Here is a 20,567-nt window from a genome sequence, read left to right on the forward strand (position 1 = left end):
CCTGTTTAGTCTATTATTTTCTGTGTAGTCTCTAAAGATTTCTAAGAGGTCTAGGATGTTAGATTGTTCTTTGCTAGAGGTAGCAAGAGAGGAGGCTTGAATAACCATTGTTCTAGCAATAGCTAGTGCTTCTTCTACTGTCTTAGCAATAGGTGCCTAGGCAACAGGTCTAGTGGCAGCATTAAATTAGAAAGGTGGAAGTCTAGGCATAGGGGGGGGGTAGCAGGTCTGCTCGCAGGTCGTTTAGAAGAGGCAGTAGGTGGAGGCAGAGGCGTCGATGGATGCTGAGGTAGAGGCATAGGAGTGGGTGTAGGTAGGTACATCTCTCCTAGAGGGTCAGGGGAGCTAGGAGTGCTCAGCTCCATTGCCTCCCTGTCTAGAGATTGCTCTCTACTAGCTAGAGGTTCCGGTTCCATTGTCCTGGGTCCTGGGCCCTAGGTGTAGGTATCCTTCTCTTTTATAAGGAAAAAATACAAAGTGACTAGAGGAGAGCTTATTTTTGCACAGGCAGAGGTACCTAATCTCTGTTAGCTTTTTAGAGCTAAAAAATAAGGTAAAAAGGCTGTCTTAGTTTTACTATTCTTGCCTTATACCCTATTCTTACTAGCCTAACTAGTAGACCTCTAGGAGTAGAGAGTAAGGTTAGAGAGCAGAAAACTAAGCAAAGGCTTATTGCTGTCTGTTGTGTAGGCAGCTATTTTGTTCAGGTTTTAGTGTTCTTGTAGATAAGATCTTTGATAAGATAAGATTCTCTAATAAGAGTGGGTAGTCTGTGCAGTGAAAATTTGAAAATTTGAACAGGAGGGCGGCACTCTTGCACCAGGCAGCGCGAGGCAACCAGGCGCCTAGAGGCTCTAGGAGTTTGAGGGTAGTATATCCCAGTTGAGTTGAGATGGGCGCAGGCAAGAAGAGAGATATCTGGACAATTTGTGTTTTTGCAGTCTATTGTATAGGCAGGCTGTTTTTTTAGGTTTTCAGTATTCTTGTAGATAAGATCTTTAATAAGATAAGATTTTTTAATAAGGGTACGTAGTCTGTGTGTTGAAAATTTGAAAATTTGAACAGGAGGGCAGCACTCTTGCACCAGGCAGCGCGAGGCAACCAGGCGCCTAGAGGCTCTGGGAGTTTCAGGGTAGTATATCCTAGTGGGGTTGAGATGGACGCAGGCTTGAAGAGAGAGATCTGGACAAGTTGTGTTTTGATGGAAAGCTCTAAATGTAGCTATGGATATACACAAACACCTCAACACCTACTGCTTAGCTGTAGAAAATACAGAGAGGCAAGACAGAAATTAAATATCAGCCTACAGGAGACAAGACTTACAATGCCTCTTCTTGTAGACATAAATAGGGGAATCTAAGCTACACTAGCTCTTATTTAAGAGACTAGAGTAGGCACATGTAAGTAGTACCTACAGTAGACAACAGACAAATAATTTCCTTTGTTTATAACTAGAGCACAGGCTCTTACTATATATGTCTTAGAATCTACATGTACTATTCCCTTATAAAGAAAAACTTGTAAATTACTAGAGCAGCCTAACTGCCCTTGTCCTATATAGTCTCAGACTCACACAGGACGTTAAACTAATCAATCAGTTAATCAATTCCTGTGCAGAGATTGGACGCAAGGTGGCTCTTCGTGCAAGATGAAGCTTTAATGGCTAGGATAAGGAGACTTCGAGAGCTCTGATGCAGTCAGGTACTATGATTCTGACGATGATAATGGAGCTCTCGTTGATAGCGAGGACGGCTTCAACCAATTCCGAACCATGCCAAGCTCCGATACAATACCAGATGTTTTGATAAGCGCAGCACACATGGTGAGGTCTTCTAAGAAGTTTCACAAGTTTTTCTTCATACACAGACATACCTCGCGGAATGACACGATATTCTGGAATCCACGCGAACTGATACCCTACGGGCGTCATATCGAAGTCGGGTACCCACGATCCGGTACCCGACCCACACACGATAACAAAATTGTTCTGGCAGATGAACTTTTCTCCATATCGGACAGGATATATTGGCGTGTTGGCAACAGATGGCACCCTGATCCAACAATAGTCGAGGCTTGGCGCAGTAGGGTTTACTGCAGATGCTGTAAAATATTGCTTCTTCAAAGACCTTTACGACTACAATGGGAGTCCTATGACTAATAACCTACAGAGAATTCCCAGATGGAGCAATACGTTCTCGATATGGAATTGGAAGAGCCGAGAGGAATTGTCAACCTCGAGGTCAGCGAGCTGAAGCAGCCGTCCGAGCGGGGGATCAATGTATATTACGGATACCGTGTTCAGCTGGTGAAAAGGGATCAAGGCTCGGATCAAAAGGATGAGAGAACCTCGCTGCTAGAGGTCACAGTGCGAAGTAGCACAGCACTGATTGGGACGGAGTAGTCAGGATCATGGACCAACTAGATGGCTCTTTATCAGAAGAAGAGAAGAGGTATCGAACGTGCAGTATATTCCCTTTTGGCTCAACATCGTAATGCATAACGTTCCTCCCCATCATATTCAGATCATGAATGATCAAAGTCGCATGGACAATGACTCGCCTCGTATACTCGAAGTCTACAAGTAGAAAGCACCGATGGCACCGAGAACCACAGCTACGACATCCTGCTGGCTAATACTGACTGCAGATGCAGCACCAGTTGCCTGCGCAAGAGACGTGTTGACAGATCCGGAGGCTCCAGAAATGGCGGTCCCGCTCGCGGTCGAAGTCCTGGAGGTAGAAAAAGTCTGAGCAGGGACGGTGGTGGGCTCGGCGACACCAGATGGGCAGTGCCAGTGGTCGCCGTGAGGTTCGCAGGTGGAAGCAGTGACAGTGTGAGAATGGTCATCATCATTGTCGTCATCGTGGCTGTGTGATGCAGACGCAGATGCAGCGGAAGCAGACGTGATGCCAGAAGCGGCAGGCGTGGTGGTGGGAGCTGCTGAGGGAGCGTATGTGGGCTCAGCGACGCCAGATGGGCAGTGCCTGCTTGCTGTCAGCCTCGTGGACTTAGGAGTCGAGATAAGCATAGGTCTTACCAATGATTATCGTGCGGCTCACACACGCCGCTAGCGGTAGCGGAGACGGTGTCGGCTGAAGCCTCAGCAGTAGGTGCAGTGGTAGGCTCAGCGATACCAGCGGGGCAGTGCCTGTTTTTGAGGTCAGGTTTATTTTCCCTCTGTAAAGTATCACTCACCAGTGGTCATCGTGAGGCTTGCAACCGACACCAGTGGCAGTGTAAGTGGTCTGAGCTGCTGCTGCTGCGACAACGAAGAGAACGACAGTAGAGACCTTCATCTTCACGTGTTGTTGTATGGGAAGGCCGTAGCGACCGTAGTGTTTCGGAGTTGTGCAACGAGAAAGGATACTGGAAGAAACAAGCTGCTTCCTTTGGGTTAAATGTCTACACTCGCATGTGGTACGGCCGCAGGACGCTAAGCGGGACCTGTAGCCAAGTCCGCGGGATGCCTTGGCGATAGACATTAGGGTACTCAAGTTGCTACATACCGCAAGCGAGAGCGCACGATTGGCGAGATGAGGCGTGGATGGTTGATTGGCGTTGGTGAAAGCGGCGAATCTGCCGGATTGGCTTGGGAGATAATCGTTTGGTCCTCAGAATCATCCTTGGCACGCATCCTTCATTGGTCTCACACTCGGACAAGGCCGTGTGTGGCTCGAAGGTCTCGAAACAAGGCAAATGCTAAAATAGTTGTCACTGTATAAGACACAAAACGCTCGTGCAGAGACGACCAACAGATCTCTGCTTTGGTTTATGTTCTATTTTTGAACTTGTGTCATGAGAATGGGAACCAATAATAGTGCTAACGCAGGTAGAAGCGGCTGCTGAGTATTTTGCGCGCTAGGCAGCGCGAATTAATCGAACAGGCAGTTGCTACCAGATTTAGTATCAGCAAACGACCGGAGATGAGCTGGATGTGCTGTGGCTTTGCTTTAGTAAGCATGCTCATGAGTGAAGTCAAATTCAAGCTCATGGTGTAGAAGCAGTCGGTCGCTGTTCAAAGTGAAGAAGCTTGGATACATGCGTACAATTGGGTCGAGATATATCCACACTCAGATACGGACACCTTTATCCAGTGGGCGTGAAATCAAAGAGTTTACTTCGTAACGTGTCTCTAGTCGCTATGAGACACTTACTGCACCCTTGATGTAGACTAGGCAGTCCAGCTGAGTTTGCCAGGTAAATCTCATCAATACAAAAAGATTCTACGAGAAATGTACAGAGCATCCGAAAGTTGTAAGTGTTTGTAAATGTGTTGCAAATCATCTCTCCAAGCTCCTACAGCACCATTAACTGTGCTTCACATGATTTGAACATATCAAACTATGGCCTGGATGCCTTAACGGACTCGATATTGTATACTCCGATCCTATCCAAGCCTACCTGTCGAGACGCAACTCGCACTCAACAACCCTTCTCTTTGCCCTTCCCAAGGTTCTCACCTCATGCTCCTCAGCACTATTGTCTTCCATCCTTCGTCTCGTCGCTCTCCGCAACCCTCATCTCAGCCGCGATCTTGAACTTCACGTACCCATCCACCGGTCTTCCTTGCCTCAGCCTCGTCCTCACAGCCTTGTCGCTCCAACAATGGTACATGGCGACGTACAGCTTCTCTGACCCGACAAAATCCAATAGAGTACCACCGACAGACTCAAAATCATCGAGGCTCGACTGAGTCACGATGATCTTGCGCCCTTGAGAGAGGAAAATAGGATTTTGCAGCGAGCTCAGTTCTCGCAGCCGGGACGTTTCCGTGGAGTTTCCGGAAGGGGTGAAGCGCGATGACAAGAAGATGATGTCGCGTTCGAAGTTGATGTAGAACATATTTTGTGCTTTGGAAATGGCGAAGAGGTGGACAAGCGTACCATTTTCGTGGACGATGCTGAAGTTGCGGGTTTCACGCGAGACGACGAAGAGCGGAGGCAGCCGAGGAACACACCTGACACGTGGGTTGTAGCTAGGTGACGTAAAGCCGTAGAGCTCGATGAAGCGCGTGCGCGGGGTAGGTACAGCGTGCGAAAGAACGAGAGCGCGGAGGTTGCCAGGTAATTTGGAGAACAAATGAAAGCTCGTGAGAGCGCGGCCCGTGCTGTATGAGAACTCGTGGTCATCGGTGGTCATTGCAAGCGAATGACTTCTAGGCAAGCGGGGAGGATTTCAGTGGGTTGGAAATGAATGTTGGAAATAGTTGAAGATGCAATGAAGATAGTGGTGTCTAGCTGCGGGCAGGTCAAGTGAAGGCGAAATATTTCCACACCTTGCAACCGCGCCATCGCCGAAACCTCCACCATCTACTCCTCATCCTTCTCTCCCGTCCAGAATATCCAAGTGATTACGATCAATGTCTTGAGCCCAACCGCAGTCCATAGGGCGCCTGCAAGACCGACACCGCTGTGTGCCCAGAGACCTCCCATGCATGCACCGAGAAGTAGCAGTAAAGGCGCGCCTATCCTCCTGTTCCTCTCGATATTGTCCCAAGCAAACAGCTTAGGGTCAGAGAAGAGATCGCAGTAATTGCTTGTCAGCACGACACTGGTCAGACCGTTGAACTGCAGCGCACGTGACGTCACCGCCTGTCCGCTCGACTGGAACGCGACAGAAGCCAGAGGAACCAGGACTTGCCAGTGCAACTGGTTTTTAACATCGTCTCCAACTGTGACGATGACTGCCGCTACGACAATAAGGAGCAACTGCGCAGAGTAGCTTGCAATCAGCACCCAGCGCTTCTTGGGCGAGTAGTAGCGATGAAAGCGTGCAAAGAAGAATGAGCCGAGACAGAACGAGACAATAGAAGTCAGCGCCTTGATCCATCGGATGTCTTCATGGGGAGCGATGATTCCCAGACCGAGATACACAGTGTTTCCTAAGCAAACATATAAGCGGTGCACCGCTTGCTGGGGTCTGCTTACTCACCCGTTTGCATGCTTACGAAACTACCCCAGATGAATACAGCCGAGCTGTCCAGTAGTCCCGTGACTATGTAGCCAAACAACAACACTGCGTCCGCCCAATTGCGGCTGACATCCTGCTTGAAGTGCCTGGTGAGGTTTGACTTGTCCGAGTTTTTCGCGACTCGGCCGAGCAGCGGGGTTTCTTCGTCGACTTCTCGCGCAGATGTGCCGCGTGCTGTTGCGCCAGACATGGTATTGGAGGGAAGCCTGAGACGTCTGATGAGGTGCAGCGTGCAGGATACCCGGCGGTTAGATATGTATGCTTTGTAACTAACGGGCCGGACGGCGCGAGTCGATACTCGCTAACACAAAAGCACGTTGGCAGCCAAACAGGATCAAGCAAGCTCCCCCCCGTTGCTTCCTCGGCTGCACGGTAGATCTACAGGCACACGTTACTTAAGCTTTGGCGCACTAGCGGCAGCAAGCTTCCTGTCGTGCATCCCGGCAATTGCAGGATAGCGCTGGAACTTCGCTCTGCGCCTTCTGGATGAGGCTATACAGCTGGCATCGTGAGGCTTTGGTGAGACTTGATAAGTGCGAAATTCATTAATTGAGATGCGGGGAAGCTGGCGATGCGCTCGATGTGGATGGCGGGGAGCCAGAGACGCCCATGTCAGAGAGCGTGCAGTGTCGTCATTGGCATGCTAACCGCGGATCAGACGGAATAAACCAGTTGAACCTGCAGTGATCGACTGGCAAGTAATTGCCATGCCTGCGATCAAATAGCGACAGCTGCCCGCTCTTGTTTGCATCTTTGCGATTGAACTGGACTGAGAGGCCATTATGCATTGGTCGAGCTTCATCGTTGCGCTGGGCGCCTGCGGCGGTGCGCTGGGCGCGCCCGTCGAACAGCAGCCATTGTCAGGCAATTTGCGACACCACGCAGGTCCGCACAAAGTCGCGGATCCGTATACGCCTGACAACCGCAATCCATACGACAAGAAAGTTGATGCGCAGGCCAACAAGCTGCATCCTCTGCCATGGGTGAGTCGAGCATCGAGGACCCACGAAACACCAAACATTGCATCACGAGTCAGTCAACTAACAAAACGCAGCGGGACGGAGATGGAGCAGACATGCTGGGTCCGCGCAACAGGGAACGTGAGAGACAGAACCCAGATCTTGTCCGCCCACCCAGCACCGACCATGGCAACATGCCCAATATGCGCTGGTCGTTCGCCGATTCACACATCCGCATTGAGGAGGGTGGATGGACGCGCCAGACTACTGTCCGCGAGCTGCCAACCAGCAAAGAGCTAGCAGGCGTGAACATGCGCCTTGATGAGGGCGTGATTCGCGAGCTCCATTGGCACAAGGAAGCCGAGTGGGCCTACGTGCTCGAAGGCGAGGTGCGCATCACAGCTCTTGACACCGAAGGCGGCAGTTTCGTCGACGACTTGAAGAAGGGCGATCTTTGGTACTTCCCCTCCGGACATCCACATTCTCTCCAAGGCCTGTCGCCTAACGGCACAGAGTTCCTGCTCGTCTTTGACGATGGCAATTTCTCCGAAGACTCAACCTTCCTGCTCACCGACTGGGTTGCGCGTACGCCCAAGTCCGTTCTGGCAGAGAACTTCCGCGTCGCACCTGAGGTCTTCCGTGCCATTCCTGAGAAGGAGAAGTACATCTTCCAAGGCTCGAGCCCGGACAGCATCGAGAAGGAAATCCCAAGCGACAGTCCTGGGTACAAAAAGTCGAAGTTGCAGTTCACGCACAAAATGCTCGATCAGGAGCCGCTGAACACAACAGGTGGCCAGGTCCGCATCACTGATTCAACTAACTTCCCGCTCTCCAAGACAGTGGCGGCGGCCCATCTTACCATCCAGCCCGGTGCGCTCAGAGAAATGCACTGGCACCGTAAGCCCTACCCTTGCTGCTTCGATAACTGAATGTAATCCCATACTAACTTACCCCAGCCAATGCAGATGAATGGTCCTTCTTCATCAAAGGTCGCGCACGCGTGACCATCTTTGCCGCCGAAGGCACAGCACGCACCTTTGACTACCAAGCAGGCGACGTTGGCATCGTGCCGCGCAACATGGGGCACTTCATTGAGAACTTGTCCGACGATGAAGAAATCGAGGTTTTGGAGATTTTCCGCGCAGATAAGTTCCAGGACTTCAGTCTATTCCAGTGGATGGGCGAGACGCCGCAGCGCATGGTCAGAGAGCATCTGTTTGCTACAGATCCCAAGAGCGGCAAGAAATTCGAGGAGGCAATCAGGAATGCGGAGAAGGACCCCATTAGGGATACGCTGAGTGGGGAAGAGGAGAAAGAGGAGCTGTAAGCCACTGATGGTGAAACGGGAGAGGTGGGAGAGTAGGAGAGAGGAGGAGATAGGAGAGGAAGCACTCAAGTCACCATGGCGGGGTTCTTCAGCGAAGGACGTCGAGCCCAGGGGCAGGTCGATGCTGGACCAACTAACGAAATGATAGTGTAACGATAGCCTTCACAACGTAGATGCGTACAACCTCACTGCGATGTAGAGGTCCCATGATCTGTTGTTTAGTAGATGGCAAACGGGTTGGGTGTGGCGTGGCAGGCGTACGTGAGGAATTCATAATTGAAGTTAATTATCAGATTGTCTTCAGGGCAGTGAACCTAAGCCTGAAGATACCGGATCTAGTTCTTCATCCGCCACCTCACCAGCTCCTTCGCTCTCAGACACGATCGATCCCGAACGGTATATCAAGGGTGCCATCGCGGAGGTATGTAAGGAGTATCCAGATTCTCTCCTTCGTCCGTCCATAAGCCCGCCCACCAATGCTGCGGAGAGGCATCGTCAACCACATCTTGCTGTACCGAGAATCATTCAATCCGCCTCATTTTGGGCACAAAACCTTACTGACAAATACATTCTTCCGCAGCAGCTTTGAAAACATGATACCCGCGTTCGTCATACCAATGGTCTCAAGCGAGTTGGAGGTGAAGATGGGAAAGCCTATTAGAGGTGAAAATCCCGCTATAGCATTGTTGCGTCATCATGGCAAGACGAGATGTTAATGCAATGGGCGTGGACGAATACTTACAAGTAGCAATTCAAGGTGATAAGAGAATCCATGGTTCGCTTAACGACTCGCGACGGCTATAAGGTCAAATTTGTCTCCATCGCAGGCGGTGAAACTGCACACGAATACGCGAAAGACGATGTGAATTCTTACGCTCAGCCTCCTCATCTCATGTTTAGCAATCCAATACGGATGGTAAATTTCTTCAATGAGACTGAAACCCTCGCTGCCGTGGAAGGTTGCAGTACTCGGGAGCCGAGTCCCAAGGGCGACGAGCAGCTTAAAAAGAGCGTTCGAGAGGGCCCCCTCCGCGCATTTTACGTTCTCACATTCCTGTATCCACATGAAGCTCACGTATTCGCACAGAGCTTGCTTGCCAAGGAACAGATCGAGGAAGGTTCGCTGCGGGGTCTGGTTAGTTATGAAGGTGCCGACATAGCCTGGATTCAGTACATTCCTGTTGATAATGTCGGCTGGTATGCCTAGTTGGACACGGGTGCGTAGACTCATTCGAGAGACTCCACAAGATGGGCGGTTGGAGGCAATCGCAAATATCGCTCTCAATGCAACGAAGTTGTTGGTGATTGTGGACAGTAGCCATTCAGCAGAGAGAAAGAAAGCTGTGTTTGAGCTTGGGGGAAGCGATGATGAGGAGTAGTAGGTGGGTGCGCGTTCACGTGAAGGTTTGGGTCTGCCAAGGTATGAGGTCATTGCTGTGGAGACCATGAAGAGACAGTATTCGAGATGCAGGTAGAGGTAATTTTCAGGTTGATTGAGGCGTCATCTTATTGAGCTAGGCATGCGTGAGCCATCGCGGGGATAAAATGGGGGCCATATGAGTTGTGAAGACGTGAGTAGCTCTAACCGCTTTTGGTACTAGAGGAGAGCAATGTGAGGGATGAACAGCACGGGCTGCAGAAATATCAGGGACTAAATCAGCAATGAAAGAAAGTCATTGATTTGCTCCGTTCGATTAAAGTGGGCTTGTTAACGAGTTCAGTAAATTTCGAGCCGCTTCGGTGACCTTCCCATGACGCGCGCGTTCAAAGCAAGGGTTTGGGCGAGATTGACGTCACCGCGGCTTTGGAAGTCTTAGTTAACTCAACAGCTGCCAGCTCTGCGTAGAACCGTCGCAAATCAACAAAGCTTCCAACGCTATCAATTGCACGTCTAAAACCCCTTTCCATTCACGTTTAATTTTCCAGAGCACCGCACATCACAATGGGTTGGTTCAGCAGCGACGAGAAGAGCGTCCTCAAGGCAAACCCCGTCAACCCCGACGTCACCACATCCGCCCGCTCTGGTGCTGAGCAAGACCGCTACGGCGAGCACTTCTCCCAAATCGGCCAACAGGCTGGAGAGAAGATCCGTGAGGGTATTCATGACCTCAATGCCCGCGCCACAGGCAGCGGCGCCGAGCAGGACCGCTACGGCCAGCACTTCGCCGTCGGCCAGTCCGGCTACCAGGCAGCCAAGAACGAGGCACAGCAAGGATACCAGAAAGCGAAGTCGGAGGCACAGTCTGGCTACGACCAGGCCAAGTCATATGCCAACAAGGCCCTGCATGCCAGCGGCAGCGGCGCTGAGCAGGACCGCTACGGCAACTACTTCGGCGGACAGTTGTTCGACCCCGTCCGTGCGGCTACATTGAGCATTATCAGCTCCGGAGGCAACACAAGCAATGCCAACTACCACTGGCTCGGTCACGACGGTCGCGAGAGAGCTAAGTTCCTGGCTGCACAGAAGGGCACAACAGGGTCCGAGCAGGTACGTAATGTCAGAAGCTCTGCTCTTACCATATTTTAACATCGCATAGGATCGTTACGGTGCTCACTTCACTGGTTTTGGTGAGGCGGCCGCACAATCGATCAAGGACGCGTGGCACGAGGCGAAGAAGCAGGTTCGATAAACAGATACCACTGATCGATAGTCTCATTCGGCAAAAGATTGTAATGAATACGAATATGTAAAACACCACCATTGTGTAACTTCACCATTTCATTCATCTAGTCGAAAGCATCCTCTCATAATACAAGCCATGCTGACAGGACAGACGTACCCCTCGAGCTGCTGTTGCCTACTTGCTAAGCAAGAGCAGGGTTAGCATTCTTGAGGAGCATCTCAAAATACGCGTTAAACCAGGCGCCAGCCTCAGGTGCTGGCTTGAAGGCAGAAGCGCGGCCACATGCAGCGTCGTAGCGGGAAGCAGATGTGTCCGAGGTACCATCAGACTGCGTATCGTCAGCGACCATATACCAACAACGAACAAGGATGCAATAACGTACCTCGCCGCCGGGCTTGACCCAGACGAATGCATCAACAAGCGAGTTACCAGTGTTAGTTGTAGGACGAGGACCGAAACCAGCACCCTGGACATTGCACCAATCGCCCCACTCCTGCTGACCAGTAGGCTGCTTGCCACTGCGTCCAACATCGACAATGAAGCGTGCGGGAAAGCCTTGCTGCTGGAGAAGGGGAGCAAAGGCTGTGATGAAGCGTTCCTCATCGCAGTTAGCGTTAGGACTGGTGATAGCCGGGCAGGTGTTGTGTCTGAAGGCATTGTAATTCGAGACGTTGGTCACAATACCGCGGACGGCGCGAGGAGATCCAGCAGCCTTGTACACCTCAGCAAATAACTGCGCCGCAGGGCCAATGTTAGCGCCCCAGCCGAGCCATCCAGCGTGGCCACCATCGAGGTACATGTCAACGTTAGCCAGGTTGAGGCTGCGGAGCGCGTAAGCGGTAAGATCCTTGTAGTAAGGCGCAGCACGAGAGCATTTCTGCACGCCCATGTTGGTGACCATGTTAGCGAGGGAGTCAGGCTCTGCTTTGTGTCAGCCATGCTTCTTCCATTCTAATTTTTACAGCACTCGCACTTACCAATAGCAAGATTGACCTTCACGTCAGGATACTTTTTAAGGATAGTCACGATCTTGTCGATATATTCGACTTTGTACTTGTTGGCACCGTCCTCGTCGATCTTCAGTTCGCCATTTGATGCGAGGGCCGCACAATCGCGATCAGGCAAGTTGTACACAACAAATGTGGCCATTAGCTTCGCGCCCGCGGCATTCTTCGCCTTGATGTCGGCGAGATAGGTGTCCAGTGTCGGTACCTTGGCGCGAGTGTCAAGCCATACGAACGAGCCTACGTTGGCCACGGCGGAGGCGGCGGGCTTCAAAGAGGCGGGCAGAGAAGGGATCGCGAGGCTGTGCACTTCCGAGGAGTAGTACGGGTTTGCATAAAACGAGTAGCCGGCGAAAGGGTTAGTGGAGGCTTGACGGGCCTCGAGCTCGGCAGCAGGTGCTGGGGTGGTTACAGCGCGGGCTGGTGTGGCAATATTTGGAACGGATGTCGGCTGAGGCAGAGCAGCAACGCCAGCCGCGAAGGCGGTGATCTGTAGGATGATGGAAAGCATCGTGACAAGATTGGGTGGGCTGAAGGCTTGGAGAGAGAAGCTGATGCTGGCCGATGGTTCTATTTGTACTTGATCCTTGAGTTGGGGTGATCGGCATCCAAGAATCTCTCATCTATGTCCAGATTGGCCCATATAGTCTTCATAACGCAGAGCCGTTTTTTTATGAGGCTTGCAGCTCCTCCGGGTCGTCAAATCGGTCATTTGATATCGTGAGCAGCTGGAATATCAAGGTGGACGTTGATGGTCGACGGAGTGCAGGATGGACGTTCCGCCGCCGAGCAGAAAGAAGGGCTGCTTGCTGCCTGCCAAGGTGATACAATGGCCCCTCAATGGAATCTCAGTGGTGGTACTGGGCTAGCGAGGCTTGGAGAGCTTGGGGGCTTCTTGGTTCGCCGCAAATCTGGGGTCGCACTCAAATGCGTTGCAAGCGGCAAATAGATGCGTCGCGCAGACCTTGTGAAGTATTGATGTGTTCTTCAGGTTGAGACTCAGGGCACAGTGAAGCGTACTTAGTCGCAGCCAAATGTAATTGCAATTGACTACAAAGCTGTCGTTCATCCTATGAGGCTCAAGTTGCGATTCTTGGTAACGGGTGCCTCGGGTAATATACACATATTGCTTGTAACAGATAGATTGGGGGACCATGCCGGCCAGCATCAACATTACTCTCGAGATCTTCGGGCTGTCAGGCAGAAGCCTAAGAGCTTTATGCAATATCGTAAACTCACTAAAAGTCTCACTCGCTCTTCGTGCCTGACTGCATGTGACGAACGCTCTCATTTTGCTCGTGCTGCAGACATCCCGCGATTGCAAATGAGTGTTACGCTTTGCATGGGTAAACGAAAACTCAACCTGCGATGTTTTCCAGACCACACCACTCTGCGATGAACAATGCAATCGTTGTTGTAACTCGCTGGATACTGCTGATACTCACTCTCTCGTCAAACCCATGCAAACTCTCGCCGATAGGTCCGTAGCACAAGGCAGGGATCTTTTGTTCCAAAGCAAAGATTCTGGTATCGAGATAAGCGGGCATGGTCATGCTTGTCAAATCCGTGCCGGTAACCTGCTGATGCGCAGTATTCAGTGTTTCTTCTGCTTCGCTGCCGGGCTCTAGCACGTAGCCTTCTGCGAAGAAGCCATTCCATGAGATTTTCGCTGGCGAGTCGCGCAGGAACGAGGTGGTCTCCGATACCTTGGCGACCTTCCGCTCGATCTTGTCTGCAACTTCCTGTGCAGTCACTCCTGGGAAAAGCGCTACGCGACAATCGATTGTGCACCAGGCAGGTACTGAGCTGGCCCAATCTCCACCTTGGATCATAGCGACATTGAGGTTGATTGGCGAAGCCATGTGCTCGAAGTAAAGCCTCCCTTGCTTTTGGTCGTTCATCTCCTTCTCCAGCTCTTTCAATCCACTCACAATCGTCCATATCGACTCAATGGCATTGGATCCCTCTTTCGCCTTCAGAACATGGACTGGTCGCCCTGCGACTGCGATCTTGAACCAAATGACCCCTACATTGGCGCGGACAAGCTCTTCGTTCGTAGGCTCAGGGATCAAGACTGCATCTGCGGTATACCCAGCAAGATGCGTGGCCATTGTACCGTTGCCGGTGGACTCCTCTTCGGGTACAGATTCGAGTATGACTTTCGATGCTGGCTGTTTGCCTATGTTACGTAGAGCGTCCAGGGCATACATATTCGCAACTGCACCTGCACGCATATCTGCACTCCCGCGGCCATATAGCCAGTCGCCTTCAATAAGTCCGGAGTAAGGGTCATTGGTCCAAAGTTCCTTAGGTCCGTTCGGCACGATATCGATATGACCATTAAGAATTAAGCTCTTTCCGCCAGGCATGATGGACTTCGGTGCATGCACGCCGATTACCACTGGAGCCTTGGAGTGCGAGTCACTGATACGACCGGCACTGGAATGTTGTGAAAGGACACGTGCGTCCATCTCGAGTTTGGTAGTGTTGTAGCCACGAGAGGTGTATTGACGGTACATCTCTTCTAGTGCTTCATGCTCTTCTCCTCTTTGTCCGCCATATCGTACCATCTTCTGAACGAATGCGACTTCATTTTTCAAGTTTTCTGCAACAGCCTCCTCGATGGCTTTCTTGACTTCCGGTAATAGTGGCATTCTGAGTGGTGGCAAAGAGAGACCGTAAGCAACGAAAGAAAGGAAATGCTGGGACTTGATCAGGAGTAGCGAAGGCCATCGAATAGATCAAAAGAGCTGATATATACACCTTATGCGCTCGCAGTTGCTGCTCTTCGGCAATCGTGAAGAATAACACTTATCCCTCTTTGGCAGGTACATGCGGCTGGTCGCGGGGCTTGTCGTCCGACAATGATAAGGCGGATGCAACTGCGAGATAGGAGCATGTTAGATCTGCATCTTTGTGCCATGCGAAGCTCATCTTTGCAAGAACCCGACCATTACAAAGTCCGATAGAGACGCTCACAGGCAACGCAATCAGCCTCGGGATGACGCGACTGCGCACCACCGGTAGTGTGGCTTAGTCAGGATCTAACCGCGAAACAACGCGACATCGCGCTCAGCGCCATCTTGATCGAATGCCCAGCTCTCTGTGCCGCTGAGAAGGTTGATACCATGGCCTCATTAGCACTAAGGAAGGCCATGCTACATTTTCGATGGAGGGTGCCAGATATGTGGTGATCTCGCGACAGGTCTTTCCATTCGAGCAGGACCCTTCCATTCAGGATTCCTGGAAGCTGCCATCCAGGTGGTCGTTTCCAGCCGCGATACGAGGATGTATGACGTTCAGGGGATGTACATGCGATCCCCTATTTCTCCTGTCGCTGTCGATGACGTCGATCACCGAGATCTGCGTCAAGGATACTTAGAAACTTACCACGAAGCGGCAAACAGCATCCGAAAGTGCTGGTTGCGATGCTGGTTACGTCTCGATGATTCTCACTTGGGCTTTGGAGCCTTTATTACATCTCTCCAAATCCTGCTGCAGTCTTTGCAGCGACTTCTCTATACTTCTCCAAAAGCTTTTGGGGTGCAAGAGTGTAAAGTCGAGGAACTGACTTTGGCTTGTTTTATGGTCGGGGGTAAGTATTGACAATGTTTCTAGATCTACGTTATCGCCTCAGAGTCTGAGACGACTCGCCTGCGCAGACAGTACGCGAGGTCACTACGATGCGTTGGCGGACAAATGTCTCAATCGAGCATGCTGCCTCCTAACGGCCATACAGGTTCTCTTTAGCGAACCAAGAGGCAACATGCCTTCATAGGCGTATATAGTTGTTGAAAGGTCTCGTTGGTTTCTGCGCACATCAGTCGCCTATCTCAGTCACTCTAAACCTCCATTTCAATCGTTTCTCTGCCTTCATCATGCGCTTCTCTCACTTCTCGATCATTGCCCTGAGTGGCCTCTCCATGGCCAGTCCCGTTGTTCAGAAGCGTGCGGACGTTGTCAGCCTTCTGACCGGTCTGTACGCTACCGTTCAGACCTATACTGAAGCAATCAGTAAGCAGCCGCTACAATTTAAGGCCTTGCTCTGACAATCTGCAGATGCCAATCTTACTCCCCTCTCCGCTTCTTCTCCTCTCCTTGAGAAGGCCGCCGCGACAGCCGAAGTCGGTGTCAAGATCAACCTCATCACCACTGCTGTCACTGCGACCACAAGCGAGATCAAAGTCCTGCCTCCTGTCAACTCGACTATTGAGAAACGCTTCGCAAACATCGATGAAGACATGCACGCCCAGCCCAAGGAGAAGCGTCAGCTCATCGCTGTCAGTGCGATCCTGGCTCTCATCATCGTGGAGACCTTCGCTACCGTCACTGCTGCTGTTGCTATCTTGGGTCTTGCAGGTCTGCTTATCTTCCTGAACCCACTGACGGGTGCTATATCGGCTCTTATCCTTGCGGTGCAGCTGATCCTTGATGTGGTACTTGCTGACGTCATTGCGCTCCTGGACGGACTTCTTACGTCGCTGGCTCTGGATGTCTCGGGATTTTAGGCCGTGGCAACCGTCGACAGGACAATCCGTAGACAAGACAATTCGTCTCCAAACATGTCAGAATTCAGAAGAGACATGGACTTGTGTGTTGTAAAAGATTCATAGTGTGAAGCGTTGCGTTCGGGGAATGGCGTAGACTGAGCTGTATCGTCTCCATTGTGCGCCTCGTCACGCCCGTGAAGCACATAGAATAAGAAATCCAAGGAATAAGATCATCATATCCCCAGAACTCTATTCTGATGCTAAACTAGCTGGCACGGCAAGCTCGACTCTCTTACAATCATGAGCATGCCTCGACCTCAATCACAACTGTTGTTGCGCATCGTGGCGGACTGGTGCAGTACTCGGTAGATGGCCCATACGGGACATGGCCCCAGAAGGCATTGTGCAATCCTGATGCTAAATATGAGGTGCTGCAGCCCGTCGGTAGTTATCAGTACCAGTAGCAGTGTCAAAAAACACTGGACTTGAATATGGAATTTATCTTAGAGAATGCCCGTAGTCTCGTAACCTGAACGAGTTGCAGCTGCCATGTGCTGAGTTGGATCCTTTGCCACTCTCACCAGCCTTGACACGTACAATTAATGATAGACATGTGTGAGCCATTGATGCTCTTCAATTTGGAACATCGCCTTCCACCAGACGATCTCTTCAAGAGCCCACTTCAAGACCGCCTGAATCACCCTGACTACGAGCACAAATTGGCAGTGGAGCCTCGTGATGATAGCTGTATTGCAGCTTTCGGATGCAGTCCTGAGATCTGTGGTGGGTTAACAATTCGACAGTCAAGTTCAGACGAAAGGCATACGGGCGTGTGGATCACTCTACAGCGCCTGAGGCACCTCTAGCCTCGCCATGGACAGGTGTTGACATATGACTTAGCCCACGTCAGCACTGAGTTTAAGAGTGTCAAGGTAGCACATCTGAGCTTCGAAATGGACGCTGGTTATCAATCCATTCATCACTGAGCTACGTGAGACCAAAAAGAGCGAGATCATGTCGATCAGATGGCCTTGAGCAGGAATTGAGAGTTCTCGGCTTCAAAAGGCGCATATGTGATAATCTCCGTGCCATTTCCCTGTCCAGATCCACGCACGTTGAGCTGTTTAGCAGTGCCGACATTGTCTATGCTGCACGTTTATCAGTATTGAACATGCTGGACAGAGCAAAGAGGTGTACACGTACTAGAAACATCCGTTTCCTGTGTGACGTAGCTTCCAGCGAATACTTGGATCGAGAGGCGAGCGGAGTTCAGTCGTGACCTGGACGCCATCTGTGGCATCGACGCTTAGTAACATCTCAGAAGAGGGCACGGCAGGTTTGACTGACCACCCGAGCCGTTTGCCGCCACGTAAAGCCCAGAATTCACCGCGATGATGAGATACTCGCGATCACCCGTCTCGGGCTTTCCCTGAGTGCCTCCAGCTGCCACGATCGCGAACTGGTGGTTCTTAGCACCTGGAACACGCTCGCTGAGAGCTTCATCAGTTCCTTCACTTTGGCTGGTAGAGAAGATATACTAGAGTTTGAGGGGGGTACCGGCAGAAGTGGCACCGCCCCAGACATCCAAGCTCATGTTGGGAGCATGCTTAGGGTGGATCGTGTAAGTGCCGGGGCCGGAATAGTCGGACATTATTGAGGATGGAGACAGATGATAGCAGGGAATTTGACTGAGAAAGTGTGTGGCTCTTGTGTGTGAGCTTCAACGCGGGCTCAGAGTTGTAGTGATGAGGGCCATGATGCTTTATAGAGTGTCCGCAGGCCACGATGCGTCAGTGTTTGATATGGCTTCAGCTCTGCTTGTCAGCAGGCAATGAGGGGTATGCTCAGAATGCAAGCCAGCTTGAGAACTTCCCCTCATAGTGGGTTCTGCATACTGCATTGAGACATGATCACAGCTGTTCTTAGTGGTGAGCTGCCTTCCAATCATTGTCGTCGTGTGCAACATTGAGGGCCTGCATGTCAGCTTCTCAGGGCGCTGTCCAGCACAGAAGTGGAGAAGGTTTCGTCGTAAGAAGCCACTGGGTTAGCTACCTCGTCTAGCAATAAAAGATAAAGACGCCTGAATTCTGAGGTGTGGCACCGAATGGCGCCCATCGTCCAGTCATCTTCAACATCAAATAATATCAATACTAAGAGGCACGCTGGGCGGCCCGTTGGTGACGCAACACTTCATCCCAACAACCACCATGTGGCTTCTTTCTTTCCCAACATCTGCAAACCGGATGTGCTCCGGTCAGCTTTGGCTGCACACAGTTCCCACTGCGTCTATCGTGTTGCGTAATCAGTCGGACATGCTCGCTGTTCCAGAAGCACCAGGTGCATCTCGTAGCGATCGAGAAGACTGCCACAACCTACTGGATTGTGACAGCTGTTCACAGAATGGAGAGTCGAGGCTGCTGGCTCCACGATTTGCACCTGCTCAAGGCGTGCAGGGGTGACGCGTGGGGACGCGCCGAGGATGGAAAGAGGTGTCGGTCGAGGGAAACGCCGACCAGCCGAGGCCTGCGACTTTTGTTTGTGATACAGCTCTCTTCCTCGACCACAGCCAGCACTCGCACGACTCACCACTTACGCCAGCAACAGTATCGTAGTCCAACGTACAGCCAGCATACAGCCAGCAGACGATGCAATGAGCGACACAACTCCCCTCACCGGGCGTCTCGTCCCACTGCGGACCAAAGACGAAGTGCGCGCCAGTCTGGAGACGCACGTTGTCTATGTCATCGAAGTGTCTGCGAAGCATGCCAACGCTGTCAAGGAGTGAGCCATTCACTCCAGACACGCCAATTGATCCCTGACTAATGGTGCAGTGTCGTGCAAGCAGCCGTCCCCGACTTCAAAACGTCAGAGATCTCGCACCTTCGCCGCGTTGTGCAGTTCAAATACCTACCGGCCCATCTGCAGAAGCAGTTCTACCCGCCCGCGAGGCTTCCGAGAGGTGATGAGGATGATCCTGCACCAGCATCATTGTCCCCATCCACTGTATCATTGCCCTCCTCCTCTCCTCCGTCCACATGCACTGGCGACGATTGCACTGCTGGCGAGGAAGTTACTAAAGACATGGATCTAGTGCGCTACTTCCTCTTGTGTCCCACGAGACACATCCCGCATGCAGAACTCCACAGTCTCCTGCTCAAATGTCCTCCCTTCGACAACGGCAAGACGAGGCCGAGGATCCTGTACGTCACCGTCCCCTCGCTGGCACCCATATCTGCCGAGCAGTCCGAGCAATGGAGCGAACAGTACTGGCCCATCTCTTACAAGAACACCAACCCATACGGTCCGCACCCTAGCCTTGTTGCACGCAATCAGGCGGAGATCGAAGACAAAGTGGGCAACTGGCTTGCGCTCGCTCGCACGGCTGGACAGTGCATTTCGGAGCAGTGCCTGGGAGAGTCGCTCGGTGTAGTCGTCGTGGACCAGACCAAAGCAGAACCCGAGGTCATTGTTGTTTCGGGCGACTGCCGCTGGAGATCCCCATCAGGCGCCATCGAGCGTCACCAAGGTACCGGAAACATCATGGCTCATGCTGTCCAGCGCGCCATCGCTATGGTCGCAAAGAAGAGGCTTCGAGCTGCAGGCGCCGACCCTGCACTGCTCGATCGCTCGCTGTTCTGCGACATACCTCTCACCGAGATCGAGAAGGAGTACTACGTGAAGGACAACATCAACCAGAGCGGCTATTTGTGCGTCGATCTCGACATCTACCTGACCAACGAGCCCTGTGTAATGTGCTCGATGGCGATCCTTCACTCGAGGTTTCGGCGATGCATCTTCGCTAAGCGCATGCCGCTCACTGGCGGGATGACGTCCGATACAGCAGAAGGATACATGCCGCTGCAGGGCGGGTTGAAGCATGGCATGTTCTGGCGACCGAGCGAGCTGAACTGGAAGTTCCTGGCCTGGGAGTACAAAGAGGAGGGCGAGCAGGCACAGCCTGAGGGCATCAAGGACACGCTGCATGTCTAGAACGGCATGACGAGGGGAACGGGACCGCATCGCATTGGATATGAAGCATTACACGGCGTATTGGATTACATGTTGTGTCGAGTACAGTCAGGAGGCCATGGATTATGGAGCATGAGATACCCACATATAGATTACACGCTCGGACGCAAAACCAATGGAACGCAATCAACATTTTCAAACATCCTGTCTTCGCTGACGTTGTT

The 20,567-nt window shown here is 51.8% G+C and overlaps 11 protein-coding genes across 11 annotated transcripts; 5 read left to right on the forward strand and 6 right to left on the reverse strand.

Annotated features, from left to right (window-relative positions):
• Window positions 1-2,575: 2,575 nt before the first annotated feature.
• On the reverse strand, window positions 2,576-3,296 carry M421DRAFT_9341 (uncharacterized protein; the record flags this gene model as incomplete). The annotated part of the gene is made up of 3 exons (XM_033598117.1): window positions 2,576-2,984; window positions 3,038-3,148; window positions 3,196-3,296. 3 exons carry the CDS (start codon window positions 3,294-3,296, stop codon window positions 2,576-2,578), a joined length of 621 nt encoding a protein of 206 aa, XP_033443975.1.
• Window positions 3,297-4,380: 1,084 nt separating this feature from the next.
• On the reverse strand, window positions 4,381-5,531 carry M421DRAFT_304429 (uncharacterized protein). Its single transcript, XM_033589141.1, has one exon. It carries the CDS (start codon window positions 5,137-5,139, stop codon window positions 4,477-4,479), a length of 663 nt encoding a protein of 220 aa, XP_033443976.1. The 5' UTR covers window positions 5,140-5,531; the 3' UTR covers window positions 4,381-4,476.
• On the reverse strand, window positions 5,310-6,160 carry M421DRAFT_74452 (uncharacterized protein; the record flags this gene model as incomplete). Its single annotated transcript, XM_033597042.1, has 2 exons — window positions 5,310-5,881; window positions 5,932-6,160. The coding sequence occupies 2 exons, from the start codon at window positions 6,158-6,160 to the stop codon at window positions 5,310-5,312; spliced, it is 801 nt and encodes a 266-aa protein (XP_033443977.1).
• Window positions 6,161-6,313: 153 nt separating this feature from the next.
• On the forward strand, window positions 6,314-8,590 carry M421DRAFT_425431 (oxalate decarboxylase oxdD). The gene is made up of 3 exons (XM_033594067.1): window positions 6,314-6,953; window positions 7,025-7,826; window positions 7,886-8,590. The coding sequence occupies exons 1-3, from the start codon at window positions 6,753-6,755 to the stop codon at window positions 8,254-8,256; spliced, it is 1,374 nt and encodes a 457-aa protein (XP_033443978.1). The 5' UTR covers window positions 6,314-6,752; the 3' UTR covers window positions 8,257-8,590.
• Window positions 8,591-8,707: 117 nt separating this feature from the next.
• Window positions 8,708-8,898, forward strand: M421DRAFT_425432 (uncharacterized protein; the record flags this gene model as incomplete). The annotated part of the gene is made up of 1 exon (XM_033594068.1): window positions 8,708-8,898. A coding segment is annotated over exon 1 (166 nt), but the record flags the coding sequence as incomplete, so codon positions are not given.
• A 1,139-nt stretch (window positions 8,899-10,037) lies between these two features.
• M421DRAFT_425434 (uncharacterized protein) lies at window positions 10,038-10,957 on the forward strand. Its single transcript, XM_033594069.1, has 2 exons — window positions 10,038-10,744; window positions 10,794-10,957. Exons 1-2 carry the CDS (start codon window positions 10,199-10,201, stop codon window positions 10,884-10,886), a joined length of 639 nt encoding a protein of 212 aa, XP_033443980.1. The 5' UTR covers window positions 10,038-10,198; the 3' UTR covers window positions 10,887-10,957.
• Window positions 10,958-11,061: 104 nt separating this feature from the next.
• M421DRAFT_74454 (glycoside hydrolase family 6 protein) lies at window positions 11,062-12,395 on the reverse strand (the record flags this gene model as incomplete). The annotated part of the gene is made up of 3 exons (XM_033597043.1): window positions 11,062-11,208; window positions 11,263-11,804; window positions 11,858-12,395. 3 exons carry the CDS (start codon window positions 12,393-12,395, stop codon window positions 11,062-11,064), a joined length of 1,227 nt encoding a protein of 408 aa, XP_033443981.1.
• Window positions 12,396-12,913: 518 nt separating this feature from the next.
• On the reverse strand, window positions 12,914-14,741 carry M421DRAFT_425435 (acetylornithine deacetylase/succinyl-diaminopimelate desuccinylase). Its single transcript, XM_033594070.1, has one exon. It carries the CDS (start codon window positions 14,536-14,538, stop codon window positions 13,243-13,245), a length of 1,296 nt encoding a protein of 431 aa, XP_033443982.1. The 5' UTR covers window positions 14,539-14,741; the 3' UTR covers window positions 12,914-13,242.
• Window positions 14,742-15,440: 699 nt separating this feature from the next.
• On the forward strand, window positions 15,441-16,610 carry M421DRAFT_405023 (uncharacterized protein). The gene is made up of 2 exons (XM_033590283.1): window positions 15,441-15,898; window positions 15,944-16,610. Exons 1-2 carry the CDS (start codon window positions 15,763-15,765, stop codon window positions 16,390-16,392), a joined length of 585 nt encoding a protein of 194 aa, XP_033443983.1. The 5' UTR covers window positions 15,441-15,762; the 3' UTR covers window positions 16,393-16,610.
• Window positions 16,611-17,395: 785 nt separating this feature from the next.
• Window positions 17,396-18,025, reverse strand: M421DRAFT_74449 (uncharacterized protein; the record flags this gene model as incomplete). The annotated part of the gene is made up of 4 exons (XM_033597040.1): window positions 17,396-17,522; window positions 17,578-17,654; window positions 17,744-17,864; window positions 17,913-18,025. The coding sequence occupies 4 exons, from the start codon at window positions 18,023-18,025 to the stop codon at window positions 17,396-17,398; spliced, it is 438 nt and encodes a 145-aa protein (XP_033443984.1).
• Window positions 18,026-18,950: 925 nt separating this feature from the next.
• On the forward strand, window positions 18,951-20,527 carry M421DRAFT_425436 (uncharacterized protein). Its single transcript, XM_033594071.1, has 2 exons — window positions 18,951-19,155; window positions 19,206-20,527. Exons 1-2 carry the CDS (start codon window positions 19,025-19,027, stop codon window positions 20,362-20,364), a joined length of 1,290 nt encoding a protein of 429 aa, XP_033443985.1. The 5' UTR covers window positions 18,951-19,024; the 3' UTR covers window positions 20,365-20,527.
• Window positions 20,528-20,567: the final 40 nt, after the last annotated feature.

This window comes from Didymella exigua (assembly GCF_010094145.1).
Source record: "Didymella exigua CBS 183.55 unplaced genomic scaffold M421scaffold_46, whole genome shotgun sequence".
Lineage (NCBI taxonomy): Eukaryota > Fungi > Ascomycota > Dothideomycetes > Pleosporales > Didymellaceae > Didymella > Didymella exigua.

What these genes read in the sequence shown, in the direction of transcription:
- M421DRAFT_425436 (XM_033594071.1), top strand. Translation starts at nt 19,025, where the DNA reads ATGAGCGACACAACTCCCCTCACCGGGCGTCTCGTCCCACTGCGGACC. An exon ending in CATGCCAACGCTGTCAAGGA is followed by an intron (nt 19,156 to 19,205) that starts GTGAGCCATTCA and finishes CTAATGGTGCAG; the next exon opens with TGTCGTGCAAGCAGCCGTCC.
- M421DRAFT_425435 (XM_033594070.1), bottom strand. Translation starts at nt 14,538, where the DNA reads ATGCCACTATTACCGGAAGTCAAGAAAGCCATCGAGGAGGCTGTTGCA.
- M421DRAFT_304429 (XM_033589141.1), bottom strand. Translation starts at nt 5,139, where the DNA reads ATGACCACCGATGACCACGAGTTCTCATACAGCACGGGCCGCGCTCTC.
- M421DRAFT_405023 (XM_033590283.1), top strand. Translation starts at nt 15,763, where the DNA reads ATGCGCTTCTCTCACTTCTCGATCATTGCCCTGAGTGGCCTCTCCATG. An exon ending in GACCTATACTGAAGCAATCA is followed by an intron (nt 15,899 to 15,943) that starts GTAAGCAGCCGC and finishes GACAATCTGCAG; the next exon opens with ATGCCAATCTTACTCCCCTC.
- M421DRAFT_425434 (XM_033594069.1), top strand. Translation starts at nt 10,199, where the DNA reads ATGGGTTGGTTCAGCAGCGACGAGAAGAGCGTCCTCAAGGCAAACCCC. An exon ending in GCACAACAGGGTCCGAGCAG is followed by an intron (nt 10,745 to 10,793) that starts GTACGTAATGTC and finishes AACATCGCATAG; the next exon opens with GATCGTTACGGTGCTCACTT.
- M421DRAFT_425431 (XM_033594067.1), top strand. Translation starts at nt 6,753, where the DNA reads ATGCATTGGTCGAGCTTCATCGTTGCGCTGGGCGCCTGCGGCGGTGCG. An exon ending in AGCTGCATCCTCTGCCATGG is followed by an intron (nt 6,954 to 7,024) that starts GTGAGTCGAGCA and finishes AACAAAACGCAG; the next exon opens with CGGGACGGAGATGGAGCAGA. An exon ending in CAGAGAAATGCACTGGCACC is followed by an intron (nt 7,827 to 7,885) that starts GTAAGCCCTACC and finishes AACTTACCCCAG; the next exon opens with CCAATGCAGATGAATGGTCC.